Source organism: Sparus aurata, chromosome 9 (genome assembly GCF_900880675.1).
Source record: "Sparus aurata chromosome 9, fSpaAur1.1, whole genome shotgun sequence".
In the NCBI taxonomy this organism is placed as follows: Eukaryota; Metazoa; Chordata; class Actinopteri; order Spariformes; family Sparidae; genus Sparus; species Sparus aurata.
The window spans coordinates 31,950,059-31,976,141 of NC_044195.1; the positions used below are offsets into that span (position 1 = coordinate 31,950,059).

Below are 26,083 nucleotides of genomic sequence, written 5' to 3' on the forward strand. Positions count from 1 at the left end.
GAGAAAGCCACCAGGAAAGGATGTTGTGTTCTTGTTGGACGGATCTGATGGTACTAGACGTGGATTCCAAGCTATGCGAGACTTTGTCCAAAAGGCAGTAGAGAAACTCAGTGTGGATGACAACAAAGACCGTGTCTCAGTGGTTCAGTACAGCAGAGATCCAGCTGTCCAGTTCTATCTGAACACGTACACAACAAAAGGCGATATCCTGGACACTGTCAGAGGTTTGAGGCACAAAGGCGGAAGCCCCCTCAAGACTGGAGAAGCTCTCCAGTACTTGAGGGATAATGTCTTCACGGCTTCTGCCGGAAGCAGGCGCCTGGAGGGAGTTCCACAAGTCCTAATATTGTTAAGTGGTGGAAGGTCTTATGACAGTGTCGATGCCCCAGCCACTGCTCTGAAACAGATGGGTGTCTTGATGTTTGCAGTTGGAACCAGGGGCTCTGATTTGGGAGAACTGCAGAAGATATCCCACGATTCCCGCAATGCCATAACTGTGCCTGAATTCACTGACCTAGCCGGTGTCCAAGAGCAACTTCAGTCCTCTGTGGAGGCTGTGGTTGTTGATGTCACCCCGGAAACGCCAACCGAAACTGGTATGTTAACAAGCGCGCCCCCTTGCTGGCTTGAAAGGCTGCCCGACTTATTTCACCCGCGCCGATGGAAAGAAATTTAGTGTGATGCTTGATTAGCTCTATGTTTGCATTTAAGGAGAGGTTGTGGTCTGCTTTACTACTGTTTAAAATTGAAGCAGGCCGCCTTAGGTGCTTTGAAAACAATATTCAACAACTTGATGAGTAGTCCAACAGCGTACTTTTCGCAAAGGTTTTAAACTGTTTGTCCTGCTGTCTTTTCTCAGTTGACACCGGCAAAAAGGATGTTGTCTTCCTTCTGGATGGTTCTGATGGCACACGGAATGGCTTCCCTGCCATGCGTGATTTTGTGGAGAGAGTTGTTGGGAAACTTAATGTGGGACCAAACGACGACCGTGTCTCTGTGGTGCAGTACAGCAGAGATCCAGAAGTTAATTTCTATCTGAACACATACACCACAAAAGAGGATATTGTGGATTCAGTCAGAGGACTGAACCACAGAGGGGGCATTCCCCTCAATACCGGGGCAGCCCTCCGATACGTTAGGGACAACGTCTTTACAAACTCCTCCGGGAGTAGGCGCCTGCAAGGTGTCCCACAAATGTTGATCCTGCTAAATGGTGGAAAGTCTTCTGACAATGTAGATACCCCAGCCTCTGCTCTCAGACAGCAAGGCATCTTTGTGATTGGCATTGGAACAAGGAACTCTGACAGAAGTGAGCTGCAGAAGATATCACATGAGCCTAGATATGCTCTTTCGGTGCCTGAGTTCACTGACCTCCCTGGTGTCCAGGAACAGCTCTCCACTGTACTGAGTACAGTGCGAGTGAGGGGCACGCCCATGACACCAACAGTAACTGGTAAGAAAGTGACTGACTTTTACACACCGATGTCACTGTAGTACGCACATTGAACTGTATTCAGGTTTATTTTACTAAGTCCAAGTAAGGCAGTGCCGCCCTCAGCATACAGGTGTGCTAGCATGAATAGAGTCATGTGTAAATGTTGAGGTTAGCTTTCATTATCTAACTTTTATACAGGACAGGTTGGTCACATGAACCTAAATATGTCTCAAATTTGATGTTCCCTAGCCGAGAGAAAGCCACCAGGAAAGGATGTTGTGTTCTTGTTGGACGGATCTGATGGTACTAGACGTGGATTCCAAGCTATGCGAGACTTTGTCCAAAAGGCAGTAGAGAAACTCAGTGTGGATGACAACAAAGACCGTGTCTCAGTGGTTCAGTACAGCAGAGATCCAGCTGTCCAGTTCTATCTGAACACGTACACAACAAAAGGCGATATCCTGGACACTGTCAGAGGTTTGAGGCACAAAGGCGGAAGCCCCCTCAAGACTGGAGAAGCTCTCCAGTACTTGAGGGATAATGTCTTCACGGCTTCTGCCGGAAGCAGGCGCCTGGAGGGAGTTCCACAAGTCCTAATATTGTTAAGTGGTGGAAGGTCTTATGACAGTGTCGATGCCCCAGCCACTGCTCTGAAACAGATGGGTGTCTTGATGTTTGCAGTTGGAACCAGGGGCTCTGATTTGGGAGAACTGCAGAAGATATCCCACGATTCCCGCAATGCCATAACTGTGCCTGAATTCACTGACCTAGCCGGTGTCCAAGAGCAACTTCAGTCCTCTGTGGAGGCTGTGGTTGTTGATGTCACCCCGGAAACGCCAACCGAAACTGGTATGTTAACAAGCGCGCCCCCTTGCTGGCTTGAAAGGCTGCCCGACTTATTTCACCCGCGCCGATGGAAAGAAATTTAGTGTGATGCTTGATTAGCTCTATGTTTGCATTTAAGGAGAGGTTGTGGTCTGCTTTACTACTGTTTAAAATTGAAGCAGGCTGCCTTAGGTGCTTTGAAAACAATATTCAACAACTTGATGAGTAGTCCAACAGCGTACTTTTCGCAAAGGTTTTAAACTGTTTGTCCTGCTGTCTTTTCTCAGTTGACACCGGCAAAATGGATGTTGTCTTCCTTCTGGATGGCTCTGATGGCACACGGAATGGCTTCCCTGCCATGCGTGATTTTGTGGAGAGAGTTGTTGGGAAACTTAATGTGGGACCAAACGACGACCGTGTCTCTGTGGTGCAGTACAGCAGAGATCCAGAAGTTAATTTCTATCTGAACACATACACCACAAAAGAGGATATTGTGGATTCAGTCAGAGGACTGAACCACAGAGGGGGCATTCCCCTCAATACCGGGGCAGCCCTCCGATACGTTAGGGACAACGTCTTTACAAAACTCCTCCGGGAGTAGGCGCCTGCAAGGTGTCCCACAAATGTTGATCCTGCTAAATGGTGGAAAGTCTTCTGACAATGTAGATACCCCAGCCTCTGCTCTCAGACAGCAAGGCATCTTTGTGATTGGCATTGGAACAAGGAACTCTGACAGAAGTGAGCTGCAGAAGATATCACATGATGCCTAGATATGCTCTTTCGGTGCCTGAGTTCACTGACCTCCCTGGTGTCCAGGAACAGCTCTCCACTGTACTGAGTACAGTGCGAGTGAGGGGCACGCCCATGACACCAACAGTAACTGGTAAGAAAGTGACTGACTTTTACACACCGATGTCACTTGTATGTAGTACGCACATTGAACTGTATTCAGGTTTTATTTTACCTAAGTCTTGCCATGCGTGACTTTGTGGAGAGAGTTGTTGGGAAACTTAATGTGGGACCAAACGACGACCGTGTCTCTGTGGTGCAGTACAGCAGAGATCCAGAAGTTAATTTCTATCTGAACACATACACCACAAAAGAGGATATTGTGGATTCAGTCAGAGGACTGAACCACAGAGGGGGCATTCCCCTCAATACCGGGGCAGCCCTCCGATACGTTAGGGACAACGTCTTTACAAACTCCTCCGGGAGTAGGCGCCTGCAAGGTGTCCCACAAATGTTGATCCTGCTAAATGGTGGAAAGTCTTCTGACAATGTAGATACCCCAGCCTCTGCTCTCAGACAGCAAGGCATCTTTGTGATTGGCATTGGAACAAGGAACTCTGACAGAAGTGAGCTGCAGAAGATATCACATGAGCCTAGATATGCTGTTTCGGTGCCTGAGTTCACTGACCTCCCTGGTGTCCAGGAACAGCTCTCCACTGTACTGAGTACAGTGCGAGTGAGGGGCACGCCCATGACACCAACAGTAACTGGTAAGAAAGTGACTGACTTTTACACACCGATGTCACTGTAGTACGCACATTGAACTGTATTCAGGTTTATTTTACTAAGTCCAAGTAAGGCAGTGCCGCCCTCAGCATACAGGTGTGCTAGCATGAATAGAGTCATGTGTAAATGTTGAGGTTAGCTTTCATTATCTAACTTTTATACAGGACAGGTTGGTCACATGAACCTAAATATGTCTCAAATTTGATGTTCCCTAGCCGAGAGAAAGCCACCAGGAAAGGATGTTGTGTTCTTGTTGGACGGATCTGATGGTACTAGACGTGGATTCCAAGCTATGCGAGACTTTGTCCAAAAGGCAGTAGAGAAACTCAGTGTGGATGACAACAAAGACCGTGTCTCAGTGGTTCAGTACAGCAGAGATCCAGCTGTCCAGTTCTATCTGAACACGTACACAACAAAAGGCGATATCCTGGACACTGTCAGAGGTTTGAGGCACAAAGGCGGAAGCCCCCTCAAGACTGGAGAAGCTCTCCAGTACTTGAGGGATAATGTCTTCACGGCTTCTGCCGGAAGCAGGCGCCTGGAGGGAGTTCCACAAGTCCTAATATTGTTAAGTGGTGGAAGGTCTTATGACAGTGTCGATGCCCCAGCCACTGCTCTGAAACAGATGGGTGTCTTGATGTTTGCAGTTGGAACCAGGGGCTCTGATTTGGGAGAACTGCAGAAGATATCCCACGATTCCCGCAATGCCATAACTGTGCCTGAATTCACTGACCTAGCCGGTGTCCAAGAGCAACTTCAGTCCTCTGTGGAGGCTGTGGTTGTTGATGTCACCCCGGAAACGCCAACCGAAACTGGTATGTTAACAAGCGCGCCCCCTTGCTGGCTTGAAAGGCTGCCCGACTTATTTCACCCGCGCCGATGGAAAGAAATTTAGTGTGATGCTTGATTAGCTCTATGTTTGCATTTAAGGAGAGGTTGTGGTCTGCTTTACTACTGTTTAAAATTGAAGCAGGCCGCCTTAGGTGCTTTGAAAACAATATTCAACAACTTGATGAGTAGTCCAACAGCGTACTTTTCGCAAAGGTTTTAAACTGTTTGTCCTGCTGTCTTTTCTCAGTTGACACCGGCAAAAAGGATGTTGTCTTCCTTCTGGATGGTTCTGATGGCACACGGAATGGCTTCCCTGCCATGCGTGATTTTGTGGAGAGAGTTGTTGGGAAACTTAATGTGGGACCAAACGACGACCGTGTCTCTGTGGTGCAGTACAGCAGAGATCCAGAAGTTAATTTCTATCTGAACACATACACCACAAAAGAGGATATTGTGGATTCAGTCAGAGGACTGAACCACAGAGGGGGCATTCCCCTCAATACCGGGGCAGCCCTCCGATACGTTAGGGACAACGTCTTTACAAACTCCTCCGGGAGTAGGCGCCTGCAAGGTGTCCCACAAATGTTGATCCTGCTAAATGGTGGAAAGTCTTCTGACAATGTAGATACCCCAGCCTCTGCTCTCAGACAGCAAGGCATCTTTGTGATTGGCATTGGAACAAGGAACTCTGACAGAAGTGAGCTGCAGAAGATATCACATGAGCCTAGATATGCTGTTTCGGTGCCTGAGTTCACTGACCTCCCTGGTGTCCAGGAACAGCTCTCCACTGTACTGAGTACAGTGCGAGTGAGGGGCACGCCCATGACACCAACAGTAACTGGTAAGAAAGTGACTGACTTTTACACACCGATGTCACTGTAGTACGCACATTGAACTGTATTCAGGTTTATTTTACTAAGTCCAAGTAAGGCAGTGCCGCCCTCAGCATACAGGTGTGCTAGCATGAATAGAGTCATGTGTAAATGTTGAGGTTAGCTTTCATTATCTAACTTTTATACAGGACAGGTTGGTCACATGAACCTAAATATGTCTCAAATTTGATGTTCCCTAGCCGAGAGAAAGCCACCAGGAAAGGATGTTGTGTTCTTGTTGGATGGATCTGATGGTACTAGACGTGGATTCCAAGCTATGCGAGACTTTGTCCAAAAGGCAGTAGAGAAACTCAGTGTGGATGACAACAAAGACCGTGTCTCAGTGGTTCAGTACAGCAGAGATCCAGCTGTCCAGTTCTATCTGAACACGTACACAACAAAAGGCGATATCCTGGACACTGTCAGAGGTTTGAGGCACAAAGGCGGAAGCCCCCTCAAGACTGGAGAAGCTCTCCAGTACTTGAGGGATAATGTCTTCACGGCTTCTGCCGGAAGCAGGCGCCTGGAGGGAGTTCCACAAGTCCTAATATTGTTAAGTGGTGGAAGGTCTTATGACAGTGTCGATGCCCCAGCCACTGCTCTGAAACAGATGGGTGTCTTGATGTTTGCAGTTGGAACCAGGGGCTCTGATTTGGGAGAACTGCAGAAGATATCCCACGATTCCCGCAATGCCATAACTGTGCCTGAATTCACTGACCTAGCCGGTGTCCAAGAGCAACTTCAGTCCTCTGTGGAGGCTGTGGTTGTTGATGTCACCCCGGAAACGCCAACCGAAACTGGTATGTTAACAAGCGCGCCCCCTTGCTGGCTTGAAAGGCTGCCCGACTTATTTCACCTGCGCCGATGGAAAGAAATTTAGTGTGATGCTTGATTAGCTCTATGTTTGCATTTAAGGAGAGGTTGTGGTCTGCTTTACTACTGTTTAAAATTGAAGCAGGCTGTCTTAGGTGCTTTGAAAACAATATTCAACAACTTGATGAGTAGTCCACCAGCGTACTTTTGGCAAAGGTTTTAAACTGTTTGTCCTGCTGTCTTTTCTCAGTTGACACCGGCAAAATGGATGTTGTCTTCCTTCTGGATGGCTCTGATGGCACACGGAATGGCTTCCCTGCCATGAGTGATTTTGTAGAGAGAGTTGTTGGAAAACTTAATGTGGGACCAAACAACGACCGTGTCTCTGTGGTGCAGTACAGCAGAGATCCAGCTGTCCAGTTTTATCTAAACACATACACAACAAAAGGCGACATCCTTGACACTGTCAGAGGTTTGAGGCACAAAGGTGGAAGCCCTGTCAACACTGGAGAAGCTCTCCAGTACTTGAGGGATAATGTCTTCACGGCTTCTGCTGGAAGTAGGCGCCTGGAGGGAGTTCCACAAGTCCTAATATTGTTAAGTGGTGGAAGGTCTTATGACAGAGTTGATTCCCCAGCCTCTGCTCTGAAACAGATGGGTATTGTTGTGATCGGCATTGGAACAAGGAACTCTGACAGAAGTGAGCTGCAGAAAATATCATCTGATCCTAGTTATGCTCTTTCGGTGCCTGAGTTCACTGACCTCCCCGGTGTCCAGGAACAGCTCTCCACTGTATTGGGCACAGTGCGAGTGAGGGCCACACCCTTGACACCAACAGTAACTGGTAAGAAAGTGACTGACTTTTACACACCGATGTCACTGTAGTACGCACATTGAACTGTATTCAGGTTTATTTTACTAAGTCCAAGTAAGGCAGTGCCGCCCTCAGCATACAGGTGTGCTAGCATGAATAGAGTCATGTGTAAATGTTGAGGTTAGCTTTCATTATCTAACTTTTATACAGGACAGGTTGGTCACATGAAACTAAATACATCTCAAATGTTATGTTCCCCAGTGGAGAGACAGCCCTTAGGAAAGGATGTTGTGTTCTTGTTGGATGGATCTGATGGTACTAGACGTGGATTCCAAGCTATGCGAGACTTTGTCCAAAAGGCAGTAGAGAAACTCAGTGTGGATGACAACAAAGACCGTGTCTCAGTGGTTCAGTACAGCAGAGATCCAGCTGTCCAGTTCTATCTGAACACGTACACAACAAAAGGCGATATCCTGGACACTGTCAGAGGTTTGAGGCACAAAGGCGGAAGCCCCCTCAAGACTGGAGAAGCTCTCCAGTACTTGAGGGATAATGTCTTCACGGCTTCTGCTGGAAGCAGGCGCCTGGAAGGAGTTCCACAAGTCCTAATATTGTTAAGTGGTGGAAGGTCTTATGACAGAGTGGATGCTCCAGCCACTGCTCTGAAACAGATGGGTGTCTTGGTGTTTGCAGTTGGAACTAGAGGCTCTGATTTGAGAGAACTGCAGAGGATATCCCACGATTCCCGCAGTGCTATAACTGTGCCTGAATTCACTGACCTAGCCGGTGTCCAAGAGCTACTTCAGTCCTCTGTGGGGGCTGTGGTTATTGATGTCACTCCAGAAACGTCAATTGAACCTGGTATGTTAACAAACTGGGGCCCCCTGTGCCCATGAAAGTTTTGGCTTTGGTATTTCAATTTATTCTTGCTTCATACACTTGATGAATGATAGTAACAGTCCTTCCACACAGTGTTTTCTAACAGTGTTTTGAGGGTTTCTTTTAATATCTTATTTTTAATATTTAGTCACATGACAACTTAAATCGCAAACTTTTGTCACGTCTCTGTCTTCATTTTTCACTTCACTTGGATCATGTTTCCGAATTTGATATTTTCTTGTGGTTTTCAACAGCACCCTCAACTTTTATCATTTATTTTAACATACATCAGTCATAAGATTAATCACACCCACCTCTGTTTTCACAGGAACTGTTAATTATTACTTTTATTCTCAGTGTATGCCAAGCTTTCAGTTTGTATCCCTGTTTTTCCTTATGTAATGGCTTTCCGTCCAACATCATCAGTCATTTACATTCCTGTGGTGTATTCTTGAAATGCATTGCGATGCTGTCTTGCATCTACAATTGTGGTATCTGTATCACAACAATTAATGATTTACTTTTCACTTCATCCATCTCTTCAGCATGGATCACTGTTCCACCTAATGACCTCTCAATTTTGTATTTATTTGATTTTACTTTATTGCGATTATTAATTTCTATCTTTTCTCATCAAATTTCCATGTGTGGAATTTTTGAAACTGATAACTCACATGATTTGCCAAGTTTTTGGGCAAAGAAAATAGTTCTTATCTTGGTCAAGAATGATGATGAAGATATTATTCAAGATCTTTACTCTTCAAACAGTGAGGACATTCTTGATCCCGAGGATGCTCTTGATTCTGAGTCTCATCAACAGACATTTCACAGTCGCTCAAGAATGGATTATTCATCACATTCCTTCTTTGCCTGCAGCTGATTATTCAATTTTCATCTTATTCATGTTCCATTATAATCTCTCTTTTGTTTTTTTCTATTTATCATCACATCACAATCTGTGACAATATGTATATATATATTTGTAAAACAATTTTCTACTATAGGGTTAGGGTTCTTCCAGTTTCTTGTAACTCATTGCCAGGAAGGCGGTGTGTTCTTGAAAAATGATACCCCTTACTTTTTTAACCTATTTTTGCGGTTTTATTTTTGAATCATGCTCAGATTAAGGGGTGTATTTACCATGCACAACTAGCCCCCAAAACTGGTTTCCTTGTTTTCATAATAGGAACAACATAACTGTAGTCCAGAAAAGTTAAATGACAAATGTGCAGTTCCTCTCCTTTTCAAATAAAATTATTTTCATCACCATAGTTTTAACATGGCAGCACAAGCAGTGATGAATGATGACTACTGTATATATAACTAGCAAACAAAAGGTTCCCATCCATTTTCAAGACTAAACTAAACACAATAAAGCAGATATTATCGCAAGAAGCAGTTTGTTCAAGGCCAACTGACTTGATTATTAGACACAATGGGCAACAAATATAACGGGTAATGCACTGCAGTTATATGATTTATTGTAGTGTTTATTTCAAATAAAAAAAAAGTTTTCTTTTGGGCCTAACAAGTTTCTGACAGTAGAAATGATCAACCAAGATCATAATTACTTTTGAAATAACTGTCTGCTTTTGAAATTCATCAGAAAAGGATGAGAGGTGATTGAGTAAGTTGGTGGGCACTGCATGAAGAATCACTGGGTGGGACCTTTCACTCCAGCTAAAAATCTACAATGCTAGACTACCAGAAAAGGGCCTTAAGGTTCTAAATGACTCCTCCCATCCAGCTAACAGCCTTTTTAATTTCCTCCCCTCTCACAAAAGACTGAAAAACACTCAGACATGAAAAAGTAGATTTAAGAAAAGCACAAATCCTGAAGCTGTGTGCCTACTTTAGACTGTTAAGTCACCCCGGCAGGATTTTCAGTAGGTTTTGATTATTGGGCAGGTGGCAAATTATTTTGCTTTCCTTTACGCTTAATGCATTTGATGCACTTTATCTAGTAGGTCGGTGGTGGGGTGTCTTATCCTTGAAATGGGTTCTAGTGTGTGTGCTTCTGTCCATACCGTTTTATTGTATTAATGTTTTTATCAGAATTTTTTTTCTCGTATCTGTTCACACGATTTTTATATATTTTTACATTTTCTGAGTGAGTGGTTCCCTTGTCTGTGTTTGGGTTTGCGAGATAAATTCTATTACACTGACGTTGCAATAAAGTATTGAATCTTGAATCTGGCTAAATATTTCACAGTACAATAAAAAACACTACAATTTCCAGGTGAAGTTCTTCGTTTTATATATCACCTATATTTTGAATAGACGTTGACAAAAAGTTTTCTTGTATGTGTGGGAGAAATGTTAGAAAACAAAACTGCTTGCCTTAGATAGCCATAAATATAACTTAAAACTGCTAGATTCAGAATCTCTGTGAATGTTTTTCAGTCCAAGCTAATACAGGGGGAGGATGTGAGATTCTTCGGACACCCTTACACAAACTTCTCCACACTTTTTCCAAGCAATTATCATACATTTATGCTGCAAGAATACATTGTTTACCACAATTTACATGGTCTTCTGGCCATTAGAAAATTGATTAATTGACCTTAAGTCCCATACTTTTTTTCCCCAAAACATAATATTCATATATCTTTTCCTTTTTTAGCTGAGCCACAGGGCCCCCGGAAGGACATCATTTTCCTGGTTGACGGATCTGATGGTGTTGGACTGGAATTCCCTATCATCAAGGAGTTTATCCGCCGGATCGTGGAGACTCTCAATGTGGGCGAGAATAAGATTCGGATTGGCGTGGTCCAGTATGGTGACTATCCTCATGCTGACATGTATCTGAACACACATACAACCAAAGAGGGGGTTCTGAATGCCGTCAGGGGAATGACGCGGCGCGGAGGAAGACAGCGTAACCTGGGTCAGGCGTTGCAGTTTGTCAACCAGGATATTCTGACAGCAGCACGTGGCAGCAGGAAGCAAGAAGGAGTACCACAGTTTGTAATTAGTGTCTCCAGTGGGCCTGCAACAGATGACATCCGTCGTGCAGCCTCTTCCCTCAAACAATCAAGAGTTCTTCCCTTCAGCATCGGGACCAGGGATGTTAACCCTTCAGAGCTCCGGGTAGTGTCATACGTGCCCAACTTTGCCTACACTGTAGACGACCTCCCTGGCTTGTACACAGTCCAAGACAACTTAATCACCACTCTCACAGAGTTGTCAGATGAGGATATCGCCAGGATGGTACCTGTATTCCCAGCACCTGAAGGTAATTTTACTCAACCAGATAATGTCTGAAAAATAATTTACAGCCATATCACATCCTCACACACCAATTATTTTACTACAGTAAGTGTAAAAGTCAAATTGAAGTTTTCATATTTCATTCTCTGGTCATAATGCATATCCTTTACATCTATTAGGAACTCTGTAGTTTTTAATCATACCATGTTATTGTGCTTGAATTCTTTCTGAGCAGTAATCACACCAGAACCCACGGAAGGAGAAAAGAGGGATGTCGTATTTCTAATTGATGGCACGACAGCTGTGCGTAGTGAGTTTCCCTCCATCCGTGAAATGATAAGAAGAGTAGTGGACAAGCTGGATGTGGGATTGGATAAGGTCCGAGTTTCAGTGGTACAGTACAGTGATGACCCCAAGTTAGAATTTCTTCTGAATGAATTCTCCACTAAAGAAGAGGTACGTCAGGCCGTACAGAAACTTCGAAGCAAAGGCGGGAACCTCCTAAACACTGGCCGTGCTCTTGAGTACGTCTCCAGAACCATCTACCAGAGATCAGCGGGAAGCCGCATTGAGGAGGCTGTGCCCCAGTTCCTCATTGTAGTTACAGGTGGCAAGTCTTCAGATGACGTATCCACTGCAGCTGACCAACTGAAGAGAAACCGGGTTGCTCCTCTTGCCATTGGTTCAAGGAATGCTGACCCTAATGAACTGAGACAGATTTCCCTGAAGCCTGAACTCGTATATACAGTTGACAGTTTCCAGCAGCTTCCAAGAGTGGAGTCGCAGCTCATCGATTCAGTCAAAACAATAACCACCGCTGACATCAGCACTTATGAACCTCCCATAGTGGACTTAGGTAAGAAAATACTATCTGTATTGAAGCTGCAAGTTATGATAACCGGTTGTTTTCTTCATTTGCTTTTTATCAAGCTTTTAATTTCTCTCTTTTTCTATGATAATAAAAAAAAAACTGCATTACGGCACACTACTGGTGCAGGAATAAAGTTCCTGTCCACGACTTAGCCCTAGAGCTTGATTCTGTTATGTAGTTAAAGTGGTAGATCTTTAAAATAATGTGCTAGTCTCTTCCAGTTTACCTCAAAATAAAGTCTCCCCTTTTCTTTGTTGTGTTTGTTTCTTCAGACATTCTAAGACTTGGGAAAAAGGACATTCTCTTCCTTATTGATGGCTCAGACAATACAGGTTCTGATGGCATTGCTCATATCCGTGACTTCATCCTCAACATTGTCCAACAACTCGAGGTGCAGCCTGATCAAGTCCGTGTGGGCGTTGTCCAGTATGCAGACAGAGTTAAAACAGAGTTCTCACTCAACTCACACAACAACAAGCCCGCTGTTATATCTGCTATCAAAAGGCTTCGTCAGATGGGTGGCCGCTCATCAGATCTGGCTGATGCCATTCAGTACGTCATAGACAATGAGTTAAAACCCTCCTCTGGCGTTCGTCCGTATGAGGCCTCCCAGCATCTTGTAGTCCTCACAGGTGGTCGTTCCCCTCAAGATGTTTCCCTCTATGGACCTCTGCTTAAGGGCAACCGCGTAAATTGCATTGGTGTCGGAGCTGGTGGTGCTAACACTAGGCAGCTAACACAAATTGCTACCAGCCCAGACGATGTCCTTCAGGTTCCTGCATTCCCTAGTCTGCCAGCAATCAAGGAGAGGCTTATTGCCAGGTTCAGTGGGACCATTCCAGAGGAACCCACAGACCCATACACAAACGGGGAACCTAGTAAGTTGTGAACAAATGTTATTATATTACAGATATTTAATAAACAAATGTTAATAATATGGTCTAATGAATAACTGTTTCTTCATTTCTTCTGCTGTTGTCACCTTTCTTCATCTTCTCCTCTTCAATCTATCATCTTCCTTCTCATAGCAGGATTACCTCCACCCAAAAAGGCTGATATAGTGTTTTTAGTGGATGGCTCCATAAACTTTGGCAGGAACAACTTCAATGAAGTAATGGGTTTTATCTCCAATCTTATCGATCTGTTCTTCACTGAGAGAGACGACCTGAGGTTTGGCCTGGCACATTATACTGCAGATGTGAATGACGTCTTCTACCTCAACACGCACAAGAACAGGGAAGACATTGTTGAGGCCATTAGCCGAGCAGACTACAAAGGTGGAAATAGAATCAACACCGGTGCAGCCATTCGCCACGTTCAAAATGTTCACTTTACCAAAGAAAGAGGCAGTAGGGCAGATGAAGGAACTCCTCAGATCTTGATGGTTATCACTGGAGGACCCTCGGCTGATGACAGCAAATCTGCAGCCCTTGGTCTGAAGCAAAAGGGTGTGAGAGTCTTTGCTGTAGGAGTGGGTGACATTCAGGCTGAGTTAGAAAACCTGGCAAGTGAGTCTACTACTGTGGCTCGAGCAAGCACCATTCAGGAACTTTCAGAACTCAACGAGCAAATTCTGGAGACTTTGGATGATGAAGTCAAGGGAAAGCTGTGTACTGGTACACCAGATACTACTAAAAGTAAGGGGCATATTATTATGTTTTCCTGCCAATGGATATTATAGCTGAAGTATTTTACATTTAATTTGCAGTAGTTAGCAAAAGTTGTTTTCTGTCGTTCACAAAAGTAAAACTATGCTCTGTTTTACAGTCTGCAACATAGAGGTGTTGGTGGGCTTCGATGTTAATGCCCAGAACATCTTCAGCGCTCAGACCAACCTCCAGAGCAAGATGGGTGCTATTCTGCAGAGAATTTCCAAAATGGCAGCTATCAGTTGCACTTCTGGGCAAATTCCCTCTGTCCAAGTGGGCATGCTGGCCATGGACTCTGCCTCCGAACCTGTCCAGCTGGACTTCACAGACAATGCTGATGAGCTCTTTGAGGCCTTCAGAGCCCTGCGGACTCGTGGCCCCTTTCTCCTCAATGGCAAGACCATATCAGCCTACACCAATAGGTTCAAAACCAGACAGGACAACGCTATCAAGGTTGTATACTCAAACAGCTTCAACTAGAGATATCCTGAGCAAATCCTTAGCATGGTAGCCACATATTTGAAAGGATCAGTAATTGCTAATATACATAAAGCAAATTAATAGAAGATCCTCCTTGGTTAAGTCCACCTAAGCATGCAAGTATTGTAATGTTTCTCTCCATCATAACATCCTGATTGCACACTTCTGTTTTTTGCCTGCATGCCAGTAAAGATTAGTGTATGTGAATGTATTTGTGAGTTCCTGAGAGTGACTCTTTTCTTTGTTTTTCATAACTTTTGCAGATGGCAGGCCGTATCAGCTAATTCTCCGTAGTAATTCTCCGAATAACTTTGATTGCAGGCTATGATTAATTTCTAATTTAAACTCTAGTTGAGGTGGTCTCCGCAATGTTTTGTGAGTTAATATGCAGTACAGCGTGAGTGGAGTGTTTCTTTACAATAGTTCCAGTAAGTCCCACAAAGTACAAATCTGGAATTATTCAAGGACTTGTATCAGGACAAACAAACAAACAAAAAAATCTACCTCAGGATATCTCTAGTTTTAATTTATCAATGAAGATTAATGGGAATTATAACAACATATGAAACTAAATTGTGATTTTTCCCTGAAGGTTGTCATTCACCTGACTGATGGTGTTGATGCCCCAGCTACTGAAATGAAAAGGCGAGTTGAGGAACTTCGGAAGTCAGGTAAAAAAAGGATGACACAAAATGAGCGTTGAACCTTAAACCTCTGTGAAACTATTTCAACATCACACTAAAATACTCAGTGAGGATAAATCTAGTCCTGATATTCTTCTATGTACAAAACAGGAGTAAAGAGTTTCATCCTGGTCGGACTGGAGCGGGTGCCCAATTTTGAGGAGGCTCTACAACTGGAATTTGGTCGTGGCTTCAGGTACACCAGACCCCTACGAGTCAATATCATGGACTTGGACTATGAGCTTATGGAAGAACTGGTGAGTACTAATCAGTCAGACTGATGACTTTGGGGAGCTTTACCCCCCCCCCCCCCCTTACTTAATATTTGCTAATTTTTTGCTGTGTAGGACAATATTGCAGAGAGGGAGTGCTGTGGAGTGCCATGCAAATGTGTTGGCACCAGAGGAGACAGAGGAGCAGTTGGACTTCCAGGGTCTAAGGTACCCAAAGTCAAAACAGAAAAACATATTTGTTTAACACCTTTAAACTATACAAAAACTCTTCCTTTAATCATATCATTATCAGAAGCTAACAGTTGCTTGTTTCGTCTTTCAGGGTGGTCCAGGATTTTCAGGAAGCCAAGGACATCCTGGAGACGAGGGTGGACCTGTAAGTTTGAATGCCTTGCTTATAATATGTGGACAATGTTCCCATGAAACCACTTCATGTGCCTCCATAATCAAAACCCTCCTGTATTTTGTCGAAGTGTTTTATGGTCCTTACTCTGTGACTACAGGGAGAGAGAGGTCCTCCTGGTGTGAATGGAACTCAGGGCTTCCAGGGATGTCCAGGACAGAGAGGTGTCAAGGTAAGCACTTTAATATTAACATTAATATTCAATTTAAACATATTTGTTTTTGTAAATTGTCAGTTTTGTTATTTATCAAATATAATAATGCAACACTCTTTTCTTTCTCTGTTCAGGGTGGTCGTGGGTATTCAGGAGAAAAGGTGAGTGTTTTTCTTGGTTTTAATAAAGTTCTCATCATTAATTCAAACATTCAAACTGTAAAAAAAAATGATTACCTGACCAACTGCTTCCATGTTGCAGGGTGAATTTGGAGAAATTGGCCTCGATGGAATCAACGGAGAAGAGGTAAGTGTGTTTTACAGCAGATTTTGTCTTTGAGTCCATTTGTTTTAGAGGACACGTAGAATCATGTACTTTTACATGATATTTACTCAGATATCAAAAACATGTTAATCTGCTGTGGTTTATGCATGATTGTGGGCTTTAACTGGCATCTCATGTATGCTTTCAGGGCAAAAGTGGAGTGGCTGGACCCCCAGGAGACAGAGGAAATCCTGGAAGAACAGTGAGTGTCTGGATGCCATTTTATCAATTCATTTTGTCTGTTTTCTTTTGATCTTGGTCAGATTTGCTGCTCTATTGTGTTGATTAATTAAGTTACTGTTGCAGCTCTAATGGCCAGTAATGACAAATGCTCACTAAACATGTTCATTGCTTCCAGGGTCCCAAAGGAGCCAAAGGACAAGCAGGAGACAAAGGCGAAATGGGAATCAGAGGAGACCCAGTGAGTATGATGGGAACTGGTTATAATGCAAATTACTTTCTTAATAAATGTCTTTGAAGTGACATTGTGTTAAACATGCATACCTGAACCAAACCAGATTAGACTGTTGTGGCCTTGAACTAGACTCTCAGTAGTAGCCAGCAACACAAACTGCTGTGTCTGACTGTAAACATCCATCCTTGAGAATGTTATTTTAAATAAATAAGAATGTTTCTTTTCATCTCTGCTGGACAAACAGTATTTAAGGGTGTTTAAAAGTAGCCGTAATTGACAAAGTGATATCCGTCCAACAGGGTGCAACTGGAAAAGATAACAACCGCGCAGGACCTAAAGGAGACCCTGGTGATGCTGGACCACCGGTAACATTTCCCCCTCACACATTTTCTTGCCACCAATTAATTTTTCTATTTTGTACTTTGGAAGTTTAATATCACACGACTGTGTTTGTGTGGGTTTGTTTAACTTTAATATCTGCTCTGTAACGACAGGGAGAGCCTGGTGATGATGGAACGGTGGGAACAGCGGGTGAACCTGGAAGAAGGGTAAACACTTGTACCATGTGTTCATTATCTGTGCTTAATACTCAGATGCCACTGTCTTTGTTAATTTATTTCTACTCAAACTTCATTAGGGATCTGATGGCAGAAGAGGCCCACCTGGACAGGCTGTAAGTCTCGTTTTGGTGATAACAACAATACAGTTGTTATGTAGTATTTCAGTAACTCTTGTAACTGCAGTAAGTAACACTGTGCTGCTCGCATGTCATTGAAGGGAAATCCCGGAAAGCCAGGAGCTGATGGTGTTGCTGGAGAGGCTGGTGTCGGAGGATCTAGAGTAAGTCTGCCATTCTTTAATTCACTCGCCAAAACATATATCACAGTGAATGTTGTCATCACTGTTGATATTTTTCTTAGCTGCTTTTAGCAAGATGACAAAATGTTTTGACGGAACTGGGGCTGGATTATTTAAACATCTAGAAAATGTGTGTTCATTCTTTACTACATTCTTTGAAGTCCATGTTAAATGAGAAAGAAACTGGCGGCTCATCAGTGTTTGGTTTTTATCTCCTTGCAGGGTCCACCTGGACCGATTGGTGCACCAGGAGGCAGAGGAGAAGATGGAAACCCTGGACCCAGAGTGAGTGAACCTATTAAAGTTCTATTATAAATCAGGTCTGTGATCATTTCCAAATCTTTTGTGACATACACTCGATTGATAAAAGACAGTTTATTTAATGTTTTACCTCATCAGTTTCATTGAACTGTGTAAATAATTGCTTATTCTGAATTTGATGCCAGCAAAATGTTTGGGCCGCCTCGAAAGGCTCAGTTTGAACATGCAAAGATGTGGCGATATCACTACATGGGCTCGGAAACACTTTGTAAAACATGTGTCAGTGAATACAGATGCATGTAAAGTATTGCGTTTTATTTATATGTTGCTTTAATTCAAATCATACATATTTACTGAGCACATGCCAGCATTCATTTCTTTATATGGTTAGATGCAGACGGGGAGCATAGAGCAGACACAGACCACACACTGCAGCTGCAGAGGCACACTGGTTCAAATGACTGATAATCATTTGCTCATTAATTTCAAGTTGAGAAAAAGGAATGTCTTCTAATGTCCTAATGTTGTGTTTTCTAGGGTCCCGGAGGACTCCCAGGTCCCGCTGGAGAGAAGGGCAGGAGAGGAGCTCTTGGTCGCAAGGTACTGAGTGGAAGATAACTTAGCCTGGCGTACAGTATATTCTTCCATAACAGCCTTGTTTCATTTAAAAACATGCTGGCCTAAGCCTCGCGCTCTCTCACATTACTGGACACACATGTGCAGTCTCTTTGAGCAAACATGAAAGGGCTGTAAGAAAACATCGAGGCTCTGAGGCGAGATTTAATGAAAGAAAAGAAAACGCGTATAATGAGATTAAATCTATAGAATCTGACCCTGCAGTTTAAAGAAAAAATGTCACATTTCACTCTTAATTTAAACTCTTGGAACGACTTTTAACTATTTCTGTCTCATTCTCTGTATCTCTGCCTGTGTAGGGAGAGCCAGGAGAGTCAGGACCGAAGGGTGTTGTTGGACCTCTTGGTCCTCGTGGAGAGCCTGTAAGAATTAAACCACATCTTCTCTGCATGTACTGTAAAATAAGACTTAACCCAAAATATTACTTGCATGGTTAGTCTCATTGTTTATGAAACCAACTGTCTGATGTAGTAGACGGTCATTTGCTGATCTACTTAATAACCGTCCTTGTGAAAGAGAACACCGCTGGCAGGAGAACGGCTGCTTCAGCCTGCGAGTTGTGGAGGTTTTCATTTGCATCGCTGTCATGTGCGGTTTAAAACAAGACTTATGTTGCTTTGTGTTTTATATCTGATAATGTATGTGGTGTGTTTTTAATCAGGGTAATGTTATTGTTGCTGAGCTCTCTCTTGAACGTTGGATACAAGGTCTTCTGAAAAAGACAAATCAGTAGAGCAATTTCTTTTTCTTATAGGGTGAAGATGGCAGAGATGGCTTCGGCACTCAAGGGCCTGACGGAAGAAAGGCAAGTGAATGTTGACCTCTAATGATATATATGTATGTTTGGTAATCAAAAGTTGTGTCTTCATTCTTAAGTTAAAATTACAATTTGATTTAACTTCAAACATCCATTGATATTTATACATTGAATTTGGAGAAGCAGACAGGAATGATATGATGATAAGCTGAGTTATAGAATTGTTAGTGTAACGACTATTATTGTTAATGACTCTAAAGTCCTTGATCTTGGCTGTGGTCCATTTAAATATACATGTATTAGCGCAAACGTATACTTAATGGGACAATAACGATGTAGCTAATACTTAAAGTGTGCATCCATTGTCCTCCACAGGGTGATGAAGGCTTCCCAGGATTCCCAGGACCGAAGGTAAAGAAAAACACAGAGGATTCAAACTAAACTGTTACATTGTACACTTTGGCAACGTGCCTTCCTTTTGATGTTTGTCATTTGCAATAATTCTCTTTACTTCCACCACTGCAGGGAGCTGCTGGCGACTCCGGCACTAAGGGCGGACCTGGACCCAGAGGAAATCGTGGACAGAGGGTATGTTTTCAGACCCTGGTTAGATTTCATGTATTGAAGATAGGAGGGGTACAGTACTGCATGGTATCACTTAAAGTTATCCAACTGGACTCGAATTCACTGGACACATATGTTTGGTAATAAAATAAAGGACTGGATTTGTTTCAGATTTATAGTATGCAGTCTTGGCAGTGGTCGGGCTGCATTAACATGTTGGAATAGTCTTTGAAGAGATTGAGTTGTTAAAGTCAAGCTCTACTTGAACTATTAATGCAGTGAATCATTTTTCTCTCGCTGTTTATTCTTTCCAGGGTATCTCTGGGGATGTTGGTACACCCGGACAGAAGGGAGAGGTTGGATATCCCGGGCCACATGTAAGCAGATTTAAATTCCACTCTTTTCTTAACAGCTTACACTCTTTTCCATTTAACTGACATGGTCCCACCATAGCAGGATATGATTTATGATAGATACTATCACTGTTACAAGGAAGCTTACTGATGACTCTATATGAGCAAACAAAATCATTAAATGATGAGATATCTTACACCCTGAGGAAAACAAAAGCTCTGTAGCTTAGGGGTAAACTAAAACTACCAAGCTTTACCTCGCTATTAGCTTATTATGAAGACATAAAATTACAACGAAATGTTGAGAACTTTAAGTTAACTTCGTCTCACCATCATCATATTGCAGTTAGTAATCTCACAAACCTCATCGCTGAGCAAACATACCCTAAAAAATGTTTCCGAATTAAATGCATGCACCGGCCAGTGACGTGATGCCGTCGTGCTCATCCCACTTTTGTCCACAGGGGCCGCCAGAATATACACAAAATGAAAGTTCCTTGTAGCAGCTTTAAGTTCTGAACAAAAATAATCATGTTAAGAAATGTAAAAGAATAAAGCATCAGGCGTGTTCAGCCGTTCACACAAGTTTTACTGCTGTTTCAACAGGGTCAGAAAGGACCGAGAGGACCAGGCGTCGTGGTACGTGCACTTACGTCAGACTGTTGTATTACACTGTTCACTAGATTATATTTGATCAACAGAGCAAAACTCTTCTTCAAAATCTTTTAACTTTTTTTCTCAAAATGTCTCTCTGTCCTCAGCAATGTGACCTGGTCAAGAAAATCAGGGACAACTGTCGTAAGTATGATTTAATAACTTGTCACAATGAAAAGCAATAATGTTCGAGTGTTACAAAAAAATGTCTCACCACATTTTGTCTCTTTTTTCTACCAGCTTGCTGTTTTGGTAAGTACAAACAAGATACTATCAATCGCCAAATTACTGTTTACATGACTGTGTATGTACTGTATGCACGAGTATAGAGAGTAAAATCATCTGTGTTGACGCCATCAGGTCAGCAGGAATGTCCGCTCTACCCCACCGAGCTGGCCTTCGCCCTGGATGTCTCTCAGGCCAACGGACGCCCATCCTTCAACAACATGCGTGACACAGTCCAGCGCCTCGTCAAAGACATCACCATCTCTGAGAGCAACTGTCCAAGGGGAGCTCGTGTTGCTCTGACCCTGTACAATGATGAAGTGACCACCGTGGTCCGGTTCGCTGATTCAATGAAGAAACGTGCCCTGCTGCAACAAATCGAGGGACTGCAGACCCTGCAGACGAGGAAGGAGCGCAAGTTGGACAACGCCATGAACTTTTTGGCCCAGAACACCTTCAAGAGAGTGCGCAGTGGTTTCCTCATGAGGAAGGTGGCCATCTTCTTCGTCGGTACTGGGTCGGCCGGTCAGGCACAAGCACTCACTAGTGCAGCTCTTCGCCTCCATGATTCTGGCATCGCCACTCTGTTCTTGGTCAATCGTGAGGACAGAGCACTCACCAGAGCACTGCAGGTAAGACTAACAAAACAGGGCAGATATCACAAAGGGGAAGTTGCATTACGTACATTTGTATGCATATTGTTCTTTTTAAAAATGTTTTGCTTCTTTTTTATTTACACCAGGTCAACAACACAGCCCTGGCTCAGGTTATTGTCCTTCCCAACCCTGGAAGTGCACAGTACGATTCAGTCATCCAGAAGGTTATGAACTGCCATGTCTGCCTGGGTAAGAGCCCTGTGTCTGTGCACCAACACCGACATCACAGTTAAAGCTTATAGTTTCTGTTTTACACAGAAGAGTACTCATTTTTTAAAGATCTGATCTGATGTTGCCTCAGTAATCCAGTAGTAACTCTATTTCCTGTTTAAGAAGAAACATGGACAAAGCAGCAAATTTTTGTTTTAGGGAAAATAGGAAAAGTTTGCCTTAATGTTATTGATATTCTTAACCTCATGTTGCATACCTGTTGCACAGAAAATTCAGGGGTATGACAATATATTAGCTTACAGGTCGTATTTGTAAGAAAAGTTTATTTTTGAGTCTCTTTAGGGTGGTGAAAGAAAATCTCAATACATCTTTTAATGATTTGAAATGTAGCAATTAAAGTTACATTATGTGTTTTCCTTTTGTAGACACCTGTGCTCCGGACCAAATGTGTGACTACGTGCCCCCGTCGACCGGCCGAGACAGGAGATCTTCCACCACAGATGTTGACATCGACATGGCTTTCATCATGGACAGCTCAGAGTCGACCTACCCAGTATTCTTTACAGAGATTAAACGCTACATAGCCCACATAGTGGAGCATCTACACGTGTCTTCAAATCCCACATCATCTGTTCATCACGCCAGAGTGTCTGTGATCCAGCAAGCACCTTACAGGTTCATCAACAACAGAACTGGATCTCCCATCCAGGTGGATATCGGTTTAACCGAGCACAACTCAGGTCAGGACGTTGTCAAATTCCTGCTGGAGAAGACGCCGCAGTTGGAGGGTGGCCGGGCACTGGCAGCAGCTATCGAATCCACAGTGGAGCAGGTGTTTGACAAGGCCCCTCTACAACGAGACAGGAAAGTCCTGGTGCTCTTCGTAACAGGAAGCGTGGTGGAAGAGGAGGCGCAGCTGATGCGTATCGCCACTGAGGTCAAGTGCAGAGGCTACTTCCTGGTCATCCTGGGTGTGGGTGAGAAGTTGACTGCAGAGGATGCTCGTGTCTTGTCACACATGGCGAGCGAGCCTTCTGATGTCTTCTTCAAGCGGCTGGACAGCATCTCGCAATTCTACGACAAACACATGCTGAACTTCGGCCAGCTGATGCCAAAGTATATCAGCAGTAAGTTCAGGATAGATATTAATCTTTCAATCAATTTTCAATGACTTTATGCTCACTTTTTTTTAGTTATAAGTTCAGGCTCCACGCTATGCAGGATTTTCCCTTTAGGTTTGTAAACACACCATGCGAATGTGCAGTAAGCATTTCTAGGTGTGCAAACCAAGTGCGATGGTTTTTGACAGCCTGGGAATGAGACTTAACAATCAACTCTCAAACTGTCAAACTCTTTAATGAGTTTCTTCACTTTGAAAGACTAATGGCGGCCCCTCAAGAGCTTTTTGTAAAGATGCTAACATCAGTTATATCTTAACTGAAGAGCAAAGAACAGCACTGAAGGCTTTTCCTGATGGACAAGATTTAAGTAAAACTTCAGTAAGAGTTTGATTTCCAAACTTCTTTTAGTCGCTTCTTTCCAGGTGGTTCTGTGTAACAAACCACTGGGCCGTCAGGTCACAGAAACATCCCTAAATCAGCAAAATACAGGGCGGCCCAGGAGCTCATTTTGTAGAGCGTGTACCCCACGTACAGAGGCTGTGTGCTCACCGCAGCAGACTAGGATCAGTTTCATCTTGTGGCCCTTTGCTGCATGTCATCCCCCTCCTAATCATCCCATTTCCTGTCTCTCTTAAGGCACAAAAGACCAAAAAAACAAATAAAAACAACAGCACGGAAATAAGAAAATACAGGCAGAGGGCAGAGAGAGACATCGGCAAATTCTTCCCACCGGTCATGAGCTTGTTAGAGGAAATCCTGCATAGTTAATCCAAGTCACTGTGAGTGACATGCTGCGGTTTGTTTTTTTTTTCATTTCAGTTGAAAATGCCTTCTACATGTCGCCTGAGGTCTCCAAAAACTGCTCGTGGTTCCAGAGCGACCAGCCACGAAAAAACCCCTTCACATCATCATCAGAGCAACAGGAGTAAGTGTATCCTGAGATCTTTATGGACGTATCATCGGTTGCTGTTAATTTCCTGGAAACGTTGATGGTTTAATCCACCGTTCGTTGGCCCTTTTACAGGAAACACCAGAAACATCATGAAAATCACCAGGCAGTCCATCAGAGAAAGCACAAAGGTAAGATTATGAATGTATTTAACTACTTCAGCAGGCGAAGTCGGTTTAAAGTGCTGTTTGAGTTGGACTGTTTTCTTTACGATGAGTCATACAGAGCTAACCGCTAACACTAGCTGCACATAAATCAGCAGTCAGCACCCTTGCTCACACTTCTCTCAGACTTGTTATCGCAACAGAAAACTCTAAAATGACCGTTCCCATCGCTCTGATGTTTATCCACATCAGCTTCTCGCCTCCTGTTGTTTCCTTTTCTTGTATCGCTCCTTGTCCTGCCTTGACACCACCTTGCCTCGCCCCCCTCAGATGCAGATGTGCTGCACATCTCCAACGTCACCTCCAGCAGCTTGAAACTGCGTTGGAGCAGCCCGGACCCCAAGCTCTTCGTCTACTTCGAGGTCACGGTGACACGGTTGAGCGACCATGCCCTGGTGCTGAAGACCAACGTCTCAGGAACCGTGCTTTCCGTGGACAACTTAGAGAGTTCTCAAACATATCTCGCCGTGGTCACTGCTCACACTGCAGAGGGTCACGCCGTCTCAACCCGCAAAGGCATCATGACTACCAGTAAGAGCATAAACACACGACACACAGGTTGTAAGCTTCTTTATATACCACAAGATAAATGATAATAATATGCAAACCAGCGATAAGCATTATTTTTCCTGCCCCGTGACACAAAAGATAGAGGTATACATGCCTTTTACCTATTTATGCATTGTAGTTTTTTAGCGAAGGGGTCGTAATTTTTGCAATTAAGTAAACTAAAGCTGAACTAAACACAAAACTAAACTAAAACGAACCTAAACGTCAAAGGAAAAGTACATAAAGTGTAAATTCAGTTGTTATGTATTCACCCTCGTGCTTCTGGAGCAAAACAGTGTAACTGCATCCTCCTAAAAAACACAGAGTAGCTGAGGACTTGTTTTAAAATGGAAAAAACTAATCAAAAAATGATAATAAATTGGCTCCATACAGCAAATCTTCTGAAGCCCTAATATCCCAGATTTCAAAAGATATTAATGAAGTCTTCACTGTGGCTGCAAAGCTAAAAGCGTGCACCCCGTCTGACGTGAGTACACAGCACAACCACGTGTTGAGAGTCTAAATAACTTCTGCTCCTGCAGACTGTATGGAGGCTTTTTGTGTGTGTTGTTCGACAGTTTTTTGACGTTTTAAAACAAACTTTGGGTGAACTATTCCTTAAAAACACTCAGGCAGTTGCCTCGCCTTCACTCTGTCACTGTAGCTGCTCCATGACTGTTGGTTTCACTTTTACAGAAGCAGCAGCGGTGAAGCCGCCCAGCCAAGTCACCCGTACTGTAAACACCACGCCACTGGACAAACCAGAAACTGGTGAGTGACTGTGCATGCACGCGCATATTTTTATATTTTAGTAGAAAAGATGCATGTAAACATATATACTGATATTTACAGCTTGTAAAATGTTTTGTTTTCTTCATGTAATTGATATGAAGTGACCAGTAACTTGTACTTTGGGGTGTTTCAGCTTGAAGTGATTCTCTGAGAGTGTAAATATGAGATTTAACTCATCCAAGAGATGTAGGAATATAAATCTATTCAATATTTACTCTGTATCTGCCTGGTGCGTTAATGCTGATGGCCTCTGTGGAGTTGTGTTTGGCTGCGTTTCCTCTGCAGAGAGTTGGTCATGTAAATAAAACCTGATGGTTCAACTCAAAGAACATAACAGGCTATGCTCTAATGCAGCATTGTTTCAGCTCAACCACAACACAAATGTGCTATTAATCAGCACGACTAGCACAATGCCTAAACATACTGTGGCTCATTCAGGAGAACTTACGAAATCTACAGCTCAGCTCGCGGAGTCCTGGTTTGTAGATTTAATCTTTTCTGTAATATGTTGTGACAAAGAGGAGAGTTGAGGTCGCAGTATCCGAGTCACTTCGGAGAATAATGCGTTGTGTTATTAGTACTGGAGAAGATTAATTGTGCGCAAATTTGTTTAAGGGGTGAGGCCTCACAGCTGCTGCTTCTTAACAAAGACACGGAGGGAGGACGGCTTTTCCCTCCCCCGCTATCATTCAGCTGATTAATAAAATAGCAACGTTGTCTTGTGCTGTACTTTGATACTCCAGTGTGAGCGCAGAGTATGTTCTCTACTAGCACTCTGCAGCAGGAGGGAGTTTACTGACCATGCAGCCAAACCTCCAGAGGATTTCTATCATAATAACCTGTGGAGAATTACTTCTGGTGTTCGATATCTTGAATTGGTCCCATGCAGATAACACAGCTGGACCACACAGTCATTCAAATCCCGGCTGACTGAATGAACTAACAGAAAGCAGAAACTGTAGTTACA

The 26,083-nt window shown here is 43.4% G+C and overlaps 1 protein-coding gene across 3 annotated transcripts in view; it reads left to right on the forward strand.

The window, feature by feature from the left end:
- The window catches only part of col6a3 (collagen, type VI, alpha 3), a 60,540-nt gene that overhangs the window by 29,639 nt on the left and 4,818 nt on the right, over window positions 1–26,083 (forward strand). For all 3 annotated transcript variants that reach the window (XM_030427962.1, XM_030427963.1, XM_030427964.1), the window contains 35 exons: window positions 10,608–11,219; window positions 11,430–12,050; window positions 12,338–12,943; window positions 13,094–13,702; window positions 13,833–14,167; window positions 14,787–14,865; window positions 14,989–15,134; window positions 15,225–15,317; window positions 15,433–15,486; window positions 15,614–15,685; window positions 15,802–15,828; window positions 15,929–15,973; window positions 16,140–16,193; window positions 16,350–16,412; window positions 16,706–16,771; window positions 16,901–16,954; window positions 17,044–17,079; window positions 17,184–17,246; window positions 17,487–17,549; window positions 18,063–18,125; window positions 18,461–18,523; window positions 18,916–18,966; window positions 19,294–19,329; window positions 19,444–19,506; window positions 19,797–19,859; window positions 20,442–20,474; window positions 20,597–20,633; window positions 20,730–20,741; window positions 20,850–21,346; window positions 21,457–21,559; window positions 21,967–22,668; window positions 23,482–23,587; window positions 23,687–23,742; window positions 24,046–24,306; window positions 25,021–25,095. In XM_030427962.1, the coding sequence (XP_030283822.1) occupies window positions 10,608–11,219; window positions 11,430–12,050; window positions 12,338–12,943; window positions 13,094–13,702; window positions 13,833–14,167; window positions 14,787–14,865; window positions 14,989–15,134; window positions 15,225–15,317; window positions 15,433–15,486; window positions 15,614–15,685; window positions 15,802–15,828; window positions 15,929–15,973; window positions 16,140–16,193; window positions 16,350–16,412; window positions 16,706–16,771; window positions 16,901–16,954; window positions 17,044–17,079; window positions 17,184–17,246; window positions 17,487–17,549; window positions 18,063–18,125; window positions 18,461–18,523; window positions 18,916–18,966; window positions 19,294–19,329; window positions 19,444–19,506; window positions 19,797–19,859; window positions 20,442–20,474; window positions 20,597–20,633; window positions 20,730–20,741; window positions 20,850–21,346; window positions 21,457–21,559; window positions 21,967–22,668; window positions 23,482–23,587; window positions 23,687–23,742; window positions 24,046–24,306; window positions 25,021–25,095 (5,919 nt within the window). The remainder of the gene's footprint in view (window positions 1–10,607; window positions 11,220–11,429; window positions 12,051–12,337; window positions 12,944–13,093; window positions 13,703–13,832; window positions 14,168–14,786; window positions 14,866–14,988; window positions 15,135–15,224; window positions 15,318–15,432; window positions 15,487–15,613; window positions 15,686–15,801; window positions 15,829–15,928; window positions 15,974–16,139; window positions 16,194–16,349; window positions 16,413–16,705; window positions 16,772–16,900; window positions 16,955–17,043; window positions 17,080–17,183; window positions 17,247–17,486; window positions 17,550–18,062; window positions 18,126–18,460; window positions 18,524–18,915; window positions 18,967–19,293; window positions 19,330–19,443; window positions 19,507–19,796; window positions 19,860–20,441; window positions 20,475–20,596; window positions 20,634–20,729; window positions 20,742–20,849; window positions 21,347–21,456; window positions 21,560–21,966; window positions 22,669–23,481; window positions 23,588–23,686; window positions 23,743–24,045; window positions 24,307–25,020; window positions 25,096–26,083) is intronic.